The 12,725-nt window shown below is 44.6% G+C and overlaps 1 protein-coding gene across 1 annotated transcript in view; it reads left to right on the forward strand.

The window, feature by feature from the left end:
• The window catches only part of vac14 (vac14 homolog (S. cerevisiae)), a 300,909-nt gene that overhangs the window by 39,956 nt on the left and 248,228 nt on the right, over positions 1 to 12,725 (forward strand). The window contains exons 8-10 of the mRNA XM_052028507.1: positions 2,076 to 2,182; positions 4,237 to 4,371; positions 6,587 to 6,736. Of these exons, the coding sequence (XP_051884467.1) occupies positions 2,076 to 2,182; positions 4,237 to 4,371; positions 6,587 to 6,736 (392 nt within the window). The remainder of the gene's footprint in view (positions 1 to 2,075; positions 2,183 to 4,236; positions 4,372 to 6,586; positions 6,737 to 12,725) is intronic.

Here is a 12,725-nt window from a genome sequence, read left to right on the forward strand (position 1 = left end):
TGATGTATTTAGATAGGGCAGATGCAGGATAGGCAGATAGTTGAAGGGTTGAGGTACATGTACTTAAAATTTTGGGCAAACCATGCAATTGGGAACGTGAGGGGGGAAAAGCTCTTGCTTCGATCTGGTATGGTTTAGAAGTCACTGCCTGTAAGGCTGGTGGAAGCAATTAATCAGAATTGAATATGCACTTGAGAAAGAATAACTTGCAGAGCCATGGGTTTAGAGGATTGCTGTACTAAGGGCAGGTATAGACAGTGGGCTGAATGGCCTCATTCTGTGCCATGATTCCCATAGTCATATAAAAAATAAAGCATGGAAGCAGGCATTTTGGCCCGCCAAGTGCACGCTGCCCATCAACCACCTGTTTACTAATCCCATTCTCCCTACATTCCCGTCAACTCCCCCCAGATTCTACCACTCACCTACACATTAGGGACAACTTGCAGTGGCCAGTTACCTCACCAACCCATGCCTTTGGGATGTGGAAGGAAACCAGAGCACCCTGGGTGGGAAAACACACACGGTCGTAGGGAGGGCGTGCAAACTCCACACAGGCAGCACCTGGGGTCAGGATTGAACCCGAGTCTCTGGCACTCTCAGGTAGCAGCTCTACTAGCTATGTCATTGTGCCACTGCAGTGAGAGGTATACTTGGATTCGTCCAGATATGGGATGTGACTGGCCACTGGATCAATTGTTTCAGATGCTCAACAGGAGCAGCACCAATGGGCCATTGGTCTTTTATGTTAGTTCTGACCCTAGCACTATCTGAAAGAGTTATGACACATCCTGGAATGCAGTTGATCTCGGGTTATTCTGCCTTGGGCTGCATTCAGAAGTACTGGCTCCATCCCGGTCTACCAAATTCAGTGTCTGTTCAAGTATGATTGAGAGCCCTTTAAGATCTTGATTTGGTTGATGGCCATTAGCACTGATGCTCCCTTGGCAAGTTACCACCTTTAGTGAACTTTTCTAGAGGCTTGGATGGGTCTGCTTATCACTAGCTTGGTCCTGAACCTGGACTAATGCAGGTGATATCCCAAGCGAGTTAGGTTTTGCCTGAGGCTGTTGGTTTTTTCGGCTCGGGATAGAGTGGGGGATGGAGGGTGCACAAGTGAGGAGGAACCTCTACTTTAAGTAGGTTTTCAGAGCTTTAGCAAAAAGCTAGATACAACGTGCCTATTTCTTTAAAGGTTTGAGTTCACTGACGATCTGGCCCGTCTGTCAGCTAAAGATGATCAATACATCTGCTGGGTATATTGACCAGTGAAAGCGTTTTCAGGGTTCCTTCACTCAGGCAAGTTGCAAAAAGAATTGAACAATTTAGATTGCAAATGTATGCTCATTTAGATCACTGTGTGTCTCAGCTAGTTCATTGGTAGCTGTGACCATTGTAAGGAAGTCCCTATATTTGGTAAAACCACTAGTTCCTTCTGTAAAAGAGCTGAAGCAGCAAGTGGTTGAGATAGCTAGCCTTGCTCACAGTAATCCCTTCAGATGTGGACAGCTGCGTAACCAAGCTGCATGAGTAGCGTGTGATCAGGAGCAGCTCATTGAGGTCGATGCAGCAATGAGTTGAGCTGTGGGAATCTGTTTTCGGTGGTGAACGACATCAGTCAAGGGAGAAATTACTGCACAAGTTTGTATTCTACATAAGGTGTGACCACAGCTCAGTGTTGTGGCATTCACCAGCATAAAACGACTTATTAAAATCTGAAGCAGCAAATATTGGAGTCCCATTTCTTGGACAAGAGGTCATATCGGTCTGTATTTGTGTGCAAAAGTTAAATTTGAAAGTGTCAGAAATGTGTAATTTATATAATGCTCACTTTCACAGTCAGCTGGAGACTAGGTTGGGGTGTTGTTCAATCTCTTACCCTTGGTTGGATGGTCAATAAATCACTTCCATTCCTTTAATGCATCAGAAATCATTTCAGGATCAAAATGACCATGATTGGCATGTTCCCAACATGAATCCGTAACTGGTTCTGAAGAAATTTATGCAGGTCGGCTGCATGTCTTCCCTGTCCTGATCTGAGAGTAAAGACGACCACTTTTCTCCGTCAATTCCAGGTGCGAGACAGTCCTCGTTGAGTTTCTGAAAGAGATCAAGAAAAACCCTTCAAGTGTCAAGTTTGCGGAAATGGCCAACATCTTGGTCATCCATTGCCAAGCCTCTGGTGAGTGGCCCCTCCTCTCCCTGCTCTGGTGCCCATTCTCGCCCTCTCCCAACCCCTCAGCTTCTCTGTGGCCCCCTTCTGGCCAGACCATGATGCTTAATTTTTTTCCCCTTCTTCCTCTTTTGTCAATTAACTTGAAAACGTGCCCTTTGGGAGTGAAAATAATTACTTCTGATTCATTCTGCCAAAACCATTCATGATTTTGAATACTTCCGTCAGATTTCTCCTCTATATTCTTTGCTCTTAGGAAAGTAACGTCAGCTCAGCACCATTCTAGTAAATCTCCTGTGCTCTCCTCAGATGACCCTTTTGATATCTTTCTCCATGCCTGATGTCCAGAATTGGACACGGTCAACTGAGACTTATTATTTCAGTAAGATTTAGCATTCACTTTTGTACTCTGACATCTTTTATAAAACCATGTGCCATTTTAAAATCCTTCTCCCAGCTTCTGTATCATTATTCCTGCACACCCCTAAAAATTGACTCATTTAGTTCATATTATCTCTCTCTTTCTTCCCACCAAAATGAATGGTAACAAAGTGGTTGATATTGGATTAGTGGCTGGATTAACGATCCAGAGACTTGAACTCAAATCCTCCACGGAAGTTGAGGAATTTAAGTTCAAATTTAAACCAGCGAATGTCTGTCATGAAGCTGACCGTGAAGTAAAAATCCACCCAGATCACGAATGCTGTCTGTCTAATATGAGCCCTGATCCACAAAATGTGCTCAAGAACATGAAATGATTGGGCAAGGTCCCCGATTGGATTAAAATCGCTCTGTATTTTACATTTCCACCTTGGATGCTGTCGTGAGTTCCCAATTTTTTCTTACGTGGGGTCAGTGGTTAAGACCTCAGTTGAAGTCAAAAACTTTTGAACCACAGTGCAAATTTGAAGTAGTGTGGTATAACATTCACTGCGGACTTAATGCAGTAATTTAGCTGAAGTGCATTCAGTCATTTTTGTCCAAAATGGGTATGTTTTATTTGTGGACCACCTCAAGGTGCCTCCCCCCACCAAAGATTTTGTATGCAAACTCGCATTCCTCGTTGCAAACCCTGCCATGAACAAGTGCAATCAGAGAATGTTTTGAAGTGTAACACATATGTGGAAGTCAGTCAATGCTCCCAGCAGAGATAAATTCACCCGGGGAATGAGACAGGGTTTGTGTCCAGTTCAAAACCAGCACAATACATTGCAGAGGTTCAAGCTTTCAAGCTGCATCACGTAGAACTTCAGCCTTAAGTTGTTGTCTTTTGCATGGATTAGCCAAGGTAGGAAAGATTTTGCCCAGCATGACAGTGGAATCAAGTAGAAACACCAGGGCACTATCCTTCCCCCCAAATGGCTTGGGTTCTAATCTGCAGTGTCTGGGAACAAAGTCTTGCTTGTAAGAGCATATGTGAAGTAAGTTGGATATGCTCAGTTTAGTTTCTTGTTATTGTTCACATAAATCATTGTTCATTTTGCTTGGTTTTTTAAATTTAAATTTAAACTTTAAATTTTTTTTTAAATTTTATTTACAGCGTGGTAACAGGCCCTTCCGGCCCAACGAGTCCGCGCTGCCCATTTTTTAAACCCCCAAATTAACCTACCCGTATGTCTTTAGAATGTGGGAGGAAACCGGAGCACCCAGAGGAAACCCACACGTTAAACTAATGCTATTAATAGCGTTAAACTAATGCTGTTATTCTGATTTCAATGTTGACTCCAAATATTGTCTCAAATTCATAATTGGATGCTTGTTTTGGGTCCTTAATCCGCCAATATCCAAGTTACATTCACCAGTTAATCGATGGCCTCTTCGGTTCAGGCACGATGCAGGGAATTTTGTTTTAACCATGTTTGCCTTGGGAGTGTGCTACATGGTGCTGTTCTTGAAATGTTGGTTATTCTTTGATCTACCTCTATCCTTGGCGTAGGTTGGAATAGCAAACACTCAGTCTCGAACTTGCATAGGCTTTCCAGTCACGTTTTCTGCTGTGTGTCTCACTGAGGCAGAGCGCTGTATGAGTCGTGGTTAAACTGCTGCTGCTGTTCTTATCACAGATGATTTGATTCAGCTGACTGCAATGACGTGGATGAGGGAGTTCATTCAGTTAGCTGGCCGTGTGATGCTGCCCTATTCTTCGGGAATTCTGACTGCTGTACTGCCGTGCCTCTCCTACGATGACAGGAAGAAGAGTATCCTTTCCACCAGAACGACGGACTGCGAAAATTATCTGCCACAAATTCTGGCTGTTGCAAACTCAGTGCAAAGGAACATGTGCAGTTTTTTTATTTGCACTGCCTTTTTTTTTGGGAGATCCAACAAGTAAGACTTAATCCATTATTTATGCTTTTTTGACCTGGTCTTCAGTTGCGGTATTTGCCAGTAATACTGAAACTTGGAGCATCTCTCTCATGGAGGATGCTTACTGTCGGAGCCCCAGTAACTTTGCATGTTGTCCGTGCCACCTTTCTGCAATAAAACATTTCCTTCCCTTTCACCTAGACTGAAAGTCACCTCTTTGTTGGAACACTGAAGAATTAATACCGTTTGCTCAGTTATACCAACCTTATTCCCAGTTTGTGAAGTTAGCAATTTCAGTGAATAAACATTTCCAGCATTTTCATGTTGGATTCCTTTTATATTCCTTTGGTAATGTCAGATAATTATTCAAAGATGTTTCTTTTCATGTGCTACTGTTCTCCAACCTTCTGCCTGATGCAGATTTTCCCTTTTTTCTCTCTCTCCTACCATCCACAACCCCACCCCAATCCTTCTCTGCATCTTTAAGAGTCATAGATTTATATAGTGTGGAAACAAGCCCTTCGGCCCAACTCATCCATGCCAACCAAGATGTCCATCTAAGTTTGTCCCATTTGCCTGCATTTGGTCCACATCCCTCTAAACCTTTTCTATCCATGTACCTGTCTAAATATCTTTTAAACAATGTAATCGTACCCATCTCTACCACTTCCTCTGGCAGCTCGTTCCATACACCCATCACACTATGTGAAAGAGAATCCTCTCAGGTCTCTTTTAAATCTTTCCCCTCTCACCTTGATTCCTTGCCCTCTACTTTTAGACTCCCCTACCTGGGAAAAACGCTGTGGCCATCCACCTTATCTACACCCCTCTTGATTTTGTATACCTCAATAAGGTCACCCCTCAGCCTCCTGCGCTCCAGGGAAAAACGGTCCCAGCCTATCCTCCTCATAAGCCCTCCAGTCCCGGTAACATCCTCGTGAATCCTTTCTGCACCCTTTCCAGCTTAATGACATCCTTCCTGTAGCTGAGTGACCAGAACTGCACACAATACTCCAATTGTGGTCTCACCAACAATCTGTACAGTTGCGACATGATGTCCCAACTCCTGTACTCATTGCCTTGACTGAAGGCAAGCAAACCAAGTGCCTTCTTCACCGCTCAGTCTACCTATGACGCCACTTTCAGGGAACTATGTACCTTTACCCCTAGGTACCTCTGTTCTGCAACACTTTCCAGGTCCCTGCCATTTACTGTGCAAGTCCTGCCCTGGTTTAGGTTAGCAAAATGCAAGGCCTCACACTCGTCCGGGTTAAATTCCATCTGCCATTCCTTGGCCAACTTCCCTTGTTCATCTAGACCCTAGTTCAACCAGTTTGTTTCCAGCTCTTCCACTTCTGATGAAAAGTCATGGAACTGAAACATTACAGTTGTTTCTCTCTACAGGTGCTGTCTGACTTGATTATTGTAAGTTTTTTACTTCAAATTTCTGGCATCTGCAGAATTTGATCCTGGAGACTTATAAAATTTTCTTTCAAAGCCCTTTGGCCTTGTGGGGAATTTATAGCACATGAGCTGGGAGAGATAGCAGAGTCGTTACGGGACTTGTGGAGGAATCTTCAGCTGTGGAGCCTACCCTGAATACTGAGACATCACACAGTTGGTTGTAGTTGTTGGAGCCAACCATTGCAATCCCCAGACGTCAGACAGGTTTCTCAAAACCAGGTCCAGAGTTCAACTGTTTCATTAATGATCTATTCGGTTCACATCTCTGAGCAAATCTGGTTGCACACTGGTAGGGACTGCAGATTATCTTCCCAATGGACAATTGCATTAGATGGTTCTTCAATGATGTGGTAGCTTTCTGATCACTACTATTGATGCAGCTACCTCCCTGGTATATGAACTTGTGGCTGCAGCTCGTCAGTCCAAGCCTCTGGATTACTAGTCCAGTAACATAATCACTGCTTCTGTAGTTCTCCCACCGCAGGTATCTGCACTGTCCCCCAGATGCTGTTGGCCTTAATCTCTCGTCCTACTTTAATCAGAGTTGTGCAATGTGGAAATGGGCCCTTCTGCCCACTGCGTCTATGACAACCATCATTTATTTAAAGATGTTGTACGTCTGTTCCTTGACTCAAAGCCCAGGTATCAAGGAGGTAGCGAATGTATGTAACCAGACCCTGATGAAGCTGATCCTGCCTGAGGACGATGGCGACCACGTCCGTCAGATAGCGCTTCCGAACCACAACGGCTACACCGATGAGTCTGGCTCAAGCTGCAAGAACTCCTCCGACCGTAAGCAACGCTGCTTTGATTTGTTTTAGTGACACAAGAGTTCAGCTGGACTCGAGTCTGAAATACATTTGCCAGCAGTTCTGTCCTCGTCCCTGATGAGACGTCGGCTGATTTTCTAAAGTCCCGCAGGCAGTTGTGGATGTGGCTGGGCTGACGTGCCCTCAGTTGGCCTCGGCGTTCGAGGACTTGAAATGTTCAAAGCCCCCACTCCCAACCTGAGTCAGCCGACCTAATTGGTAAATTGGTTTATTATTGTCACATGTACCGAGGTACAGTGAAAAAACTTAGTTTTGCGTGCCATCCATACAGATCATTTCATCACAGCAGTGCATTGAGGTAGTACAAGGGAAAAGAAGAATAAAGTGTTACAGTTACAGAGAAAGTGCAGTGCAGGTAGACAAAAAGGTTGCAAGGTCATGACGAGGTACATTGTGGGGTCAAGATTCCATCCTTATCGTATTAGGGAACCACTTAATTGTCTTGTAACAGCAGGATAAACGCTCTCCTTGATAGTTACAGGATACAAATACCTAGGTACTTGAAGGGGGGGGGGGCACGACCAGATATGAATTTGCTCAGTACCACATCGCGCCATGCCTTTACCGCAGGCACCGTCAGCGCTTCAAGCGCAGAAGGTACGATGGATAAATCCAAGCCGACTAAATCCAGTTCCACTCTTGAATCATTGAGATATCTAATCTTGCTTGCTTTGCCGATTTAACTTCATGCCAACCCATAGAAGGCTTCTGGCCAATTGCTGGCGAATGGGGTTAGTACAGATGGTCAGCAAGGACATGGTTGGCCCAAGGGCCTCTTTCTCTGCAGTTTGCTTCTATGGCAACTTGAGGGACACAATGCAGCAGTTTGGAGGAAAGTGTGGAACAGGGTTACAATTCGGAGTAATTTACCACTCTTCATTTAAAGCCTTCAGGATCTAATTTCAAATCAACCTTGCACCTCCCTTTTGTGTCGACAGTCTGAGTTGTAAGGAAGTAATTCCCATAAGTTATTAAGTTCTTCCACAGCATATGAGACACCTGAGGAATAGAAATAATAAAAATGCATTGCAAGGGCAAGGCTGAAATATTTAATACTAACAAGATTTATTTTGTGCTGTAAAATAAATTGGTACACATGAATCCCTAAATAATTTGCAAAGTAAGTACTCGTGAAACGAGAAGAAATTGTTCTGAATTGCTGAAGGATGGATGCAGGACATTTTCTTCCAGATGACAGCTGATGCTGAGGGGATGTCGGGTGAAGGTGCTTGTTTCTTAATGAGCAAGTAGTGTTAGTGGTCCCAAACTTGTCTGGAGTTTTCCCATGCATTGCACTCCCAGTAGTTCTGTAGCCTGTTCTGGCTGTGGCTAATAGTGCCGAATACGTTTGGCAGCCAGGGAGCTGGGGGTAGCACCTCGCCAGCTGTCTGAGCCACTTGCTGTAAGAGAGATCCTTGGCCGTGTGGGCCTTGCTGATTGGCTGGGAACCAGTCTCCCATCAGAAGACTTTGAGCCTGGAAGGAAGTGTGGTCTGTGGTTGGATGACTGGCTGGTTCGGGCTCGGGTCGCTCACTGATATGCTTTCCCTAATTTTCAGTCTCTGGTAGTTTGCCCTGGCAGCCATCACCCTGCTACGACCATGGACTGTGAATGCAGGAAGACCACCCCACCTTGAGATATGCCAGAGTTGAGTGGAATTCTGCCGTCGACCACGAGCCACTGGTGAACAGGCTTGGGAGCTGTTTCTTATCAGTCTTGGGTTGCCTCAGTGCTACACCTTTCACTTCTGACTTGGAAGGTTGTGGCCTCAAGCAGCACTTCAGGGCTTGAACACATGACTCGTATTGCTAGCTCTAATTGCAGCTTATGCCAAACTTCTAAATTTCAGTTGAAAGATTCATAAACCACAGAACAGAAGGGAGGCCATTTGGCTCCCTCAGTCTTGACCTTTCTCCTCGAGTCTGTTGCCGCACCTCCACCTCCGACTCCCGCCCATCATTGCTTTGTATAAGGTTATATACTGGGCCAAAGGGCTTGTTCCTTTGCTGTGCTGTTCTATGTTCTATATTTACTTGGTGCTCTGTTAGATAAGTAATGATTCCCTACTGGTTATATTTGCAAACTTCAGAATCTTTTTAATTGGACTGAGATGTCATTCTCGTCTTTCTGAACTATATTGTCCCGTAGTGAATGTTCCTCCCAGTGCCAGGGTCTGTTTTGCTCTTTCTGTCTCTCCTGATTGGCATCATGTCACTTTTTGCCATTTTCTCCTTGGGATGAGATCTTGAATCGAGACTGTTTCGGTGAATGAGACGGGAGGTCCCCTGGCCCTGCTTGAAGAACAGGAATCCTTTTCTGAAGGCCTGCTCGAGCCGACACCAGCAAGAGGAGCGTCACTCAGCCGTTCATTGCCTTTCCCTTGTGTGTGAGGCTTGGCACATTTGCTTACTGCATCGTCGGTCACAGTGGAAGCTATAACACTAAACCTATCTGGGGGTGGCCCTCACCCGTGAACTATCTGGCAGGGGCCGTGGATGCTCAGCGCAGTTGGGAACATTAGTTGTTCCTTTCACTGGAGCCCAATGGCTGGTACTACTGAGATGAAATAAGTGGGCAAACACCAAGTATGAATGTTGGGTCATGTGACCTGACCAGGTACCACTTTAGGCCATGTCCTTACTGACTGATTAGGTGGTAGTTGGTACTAATGGGTGCCAGTAGTTTTTTTTCCCGTTTTCATCAAAATTTCTTTATTCTTGCACACAGACAAATATAGGCTGCCCCTAGTTATAGAACGGGTTCCTTTTTTATAGTCAATTTTGTCCCTATGTAGGAAAAGACACTAAAATCACTCAATATGGTAACCATAACTGCACAGTGTTATAATGAATGTCATCAAAAACACAGAAGACTGATAAAGAAATAGCAATTACTAAAAGTGGGGAGACGGAGGAAGCTAGTTCTGCTGTTCATAGGAACAAACGTATGTACTTGCATTGGATTTATGAATTTAATATTATGGGAGCTTCTTTGTGCATAGGGGTGTCCGTAAGTCAGGCATTTGTGTCCCAGGATCGGTCTGTTTACAGCAATATGTTGCAAGGCCGTTGGAGGAAGCAATACCATGGCCATGTTGGGAAGGAGTGAAGCAGTATAAGGATGAAGCTTGCCTAAAACAGTAGATTCTTTGGGTATAAACGATGCACTTTTGGTCAGAAGATGAGATGGCTGTTGGGAAAGGAGGGCTTCCCGATAGGTGCCAATGGTGGTGTCAGTGGGGCTGGCAGCTGAAGGTGTGGTGGCCAGTAGTGGAGTGCAAAGGGGAACGTCACGAGGTTATGTTGTCAGCTGAGTGGAGAGTTCTCTGGGGTAGGAAAATGGTCCCGGAAGTGGTTGCTGTACCGGAAGGGTGAAATGGGGAGTCACTTGGGGAACTACTGCACTCTGTAATCGGCATAACGTGTTTATTGGTGTCCAGCAACTGACGTATACAGGAAAGTACAAAGCAAATGACAGCTAGTTTCAGTGGAGTTCAGCCAGATCTCTGGAGTCCCTTGGAAAGAGATACTGTGGATTATCAGATTCCTTTTAAATTGAAGAGGTTTCACCTGAGATAATGGAGCAGATCAAACAAGTTGGTGTTTGCTATCAGCTACTGGATCCCACACTCTGCAATTACTTGAAGGTTCCCACCCATCTCCTTCTGCATCTCCTTAACCTAAGATCCAAGTGCTGAATTTTGGACATCCTTCTCCATTTCGTTTTCATGTTTGTTTTGTTTCCTGGTTGCACTGCAGCGGTGGGATGCGTTTCTGTTTTGGCGGTGCCATGTTGTTGAACGTGATCCTGCCGCTGATTTAAAAGGCTTTGGGTAAATGAGCAACTTCAGCAAGCAGAACCTTGCAGTCAGCAGGTGGCACCACAGACCCACCGTCAAAGCTCGAGACTCTTCCTCCATTTAGCACTGGATAACGACGTATAATTCTGTGGCCCCTGTCTTGGTGTGCAGATTCTGCCCGATCGTAAGGATGTGTGAAGACTGCAGCTTTCGATGCAACGCTGCACGGTTAGGTGGTCACTACAGTCACGCCGAGGCTGCCTGGGTTCCTTTTTCAAAGAGTTGCCCTGAATACAAGCCTTTTTGGCTTGTCTGAGATGACTCTGTCCCAGCACATCCAAAGAGGGTCCATTTAATTGTGCAATGCTGCTGGAACCAGTCTTAGTTTTTCTTGGGGTGGCCCAATCCCTTGCTGCCCACAGGGTTAGTTTAGCATCCCCAGTCTCTACCAGGAGACCACAAACTATTCATACAAACCAAGGAAGGAGGGTGGTTTCGACCCCTGATCTCAGCTGGAAAGCATATGGACAGTAGGTGAAATCGGGCCCTCAAATGTGCCCTCAACATCAAATTAACCAGCACCACTTATAGCTGAGGCTCAATTCCCTTATTTTTTATTCCCACCAATGTTAAGCTGTTTGATCTGCAATCCCCCCATTCTATCTACCTTCTTAAAAAATATTGTGATTCCTAACAGCGAATCTGATACTAACAAAGATCCAAACAATCGAAAAGTCTAAAAAAAAACAGCAAGTGCTGCAGCATCTGTGGGGACAGAACCAGTTAATATTTCAAGGGATTGACCTTTCAGGGGTGGTGCAGCTGGTAGAGCTGCTGCCTCACAGCGCCAGTGACCTGGATTCAATCCTGACCTCGGGTGCTGTCTGTGTGGAGTTTGCACATTCTCCCCGTGACTACGTGGGTTTCTAAATTAGTATAAAATGATTGATAGTCAGTGAGGACTCAATGGGCCAATGGCCTGGTTCTGTGATTTATCTCTATGATATCCAAAGAGTCGGACATGTATCTTGCCTCGATTCTCTTAAAATGCGTGGATGTAATCCATCCAGACCCAGGGTTTTACCCCGTTAAGGTTTGGTTAGTCATTCAATAAAATATTTCTATTTAAATGTACTTATCTCATTACTCATCCATCGTCCAATGTTGTGTCCAGTTGTTATACATCCCTGGTTTATACTAAACCAAAAGAATGATTTCTATGTTCTGCCAAAACCTGCTGTTGCCTGTGGTATTGTGTATTTCTCAATCATGACTCTATTCCCTTCTCAACTATTTTTAATTGAAGTGTTTGTAAAAAAAAATAATTCAAATTGTTTTATATTCACAGACAACTTAATTCCACAGTTCCCCCATTGCCTTCCTAATTGCATTTCTTGGCCTCCCCTGTTTGTTTTGTATTCTCTCCTTATCACACACTGGTCTGCTGTCTACATACTTAATATGGGTCTGTTTCCCAGCTCTCCACTGTTCCCATATATCTTTAATCACCCATGGAGTCTCAAGAGTGTTGAGTTTGTTCTTTTAGTGGAATCTATTTACCTGCACCTTGCTGTAGCCCACTTTGTCATTAATATTAGCTTTACTTCAACCGATTACCCACTCTTTTGTTCCTTTCTTAAGTCCTTTTCCATTAACGTCAAGCTTATTATATTGTGGTCACCGTAGGATAGACATTGCCCTCTTCTGCTTTCCTGATCTGCTCTTATTCATCTCCTGTTACTACAGCCAATAGTGAATGCTCCCTTACTGTTTATTTCCATATTGGCGTAGAAAGGAGTCCTCTGTATGTTTTCGGAGCTCGATTTCCGTATGTTGTTTACAGGATTAGGATTTTTAGTGGAATTACTTCTGGAATAATCTTAAGCATGGAATTGCTTCCAGTGGTCTACTTACAGAGCCGAAGTTGAAACCACTTTGGCAGTCAGAAGCTTGACCTGTGCGCAACCAGCGATTCCTATTGATGCACAGACTAACCCTGACATTTCTATAGAAACCAAGGAGATGTGGCAGGACTCTGGCTAAGTTGGATGAACAGTACATGGATACCTGGGCTCCAGCACTGTACTGAGAGAGTTAAACCATTGATGCATGCTCAGGTAGATAAGTATCCCCGGCTTTACTTTCAAGAGCA

This window comes from Pristis pectinata, chromosome 13, assembly GCF_009764475.1.
Source record: "Pristis pectinata isolate sPriPec2 chromosome 13, sPriPec2.1.pri, whole genome shotgun sequence".
Lineage (NCBI taxonomy): Eukaryota > Metazoa > Chordata > Chondrichthyes > Rhinopristiformes > Pristidae > Pristis > Pristis pectinata.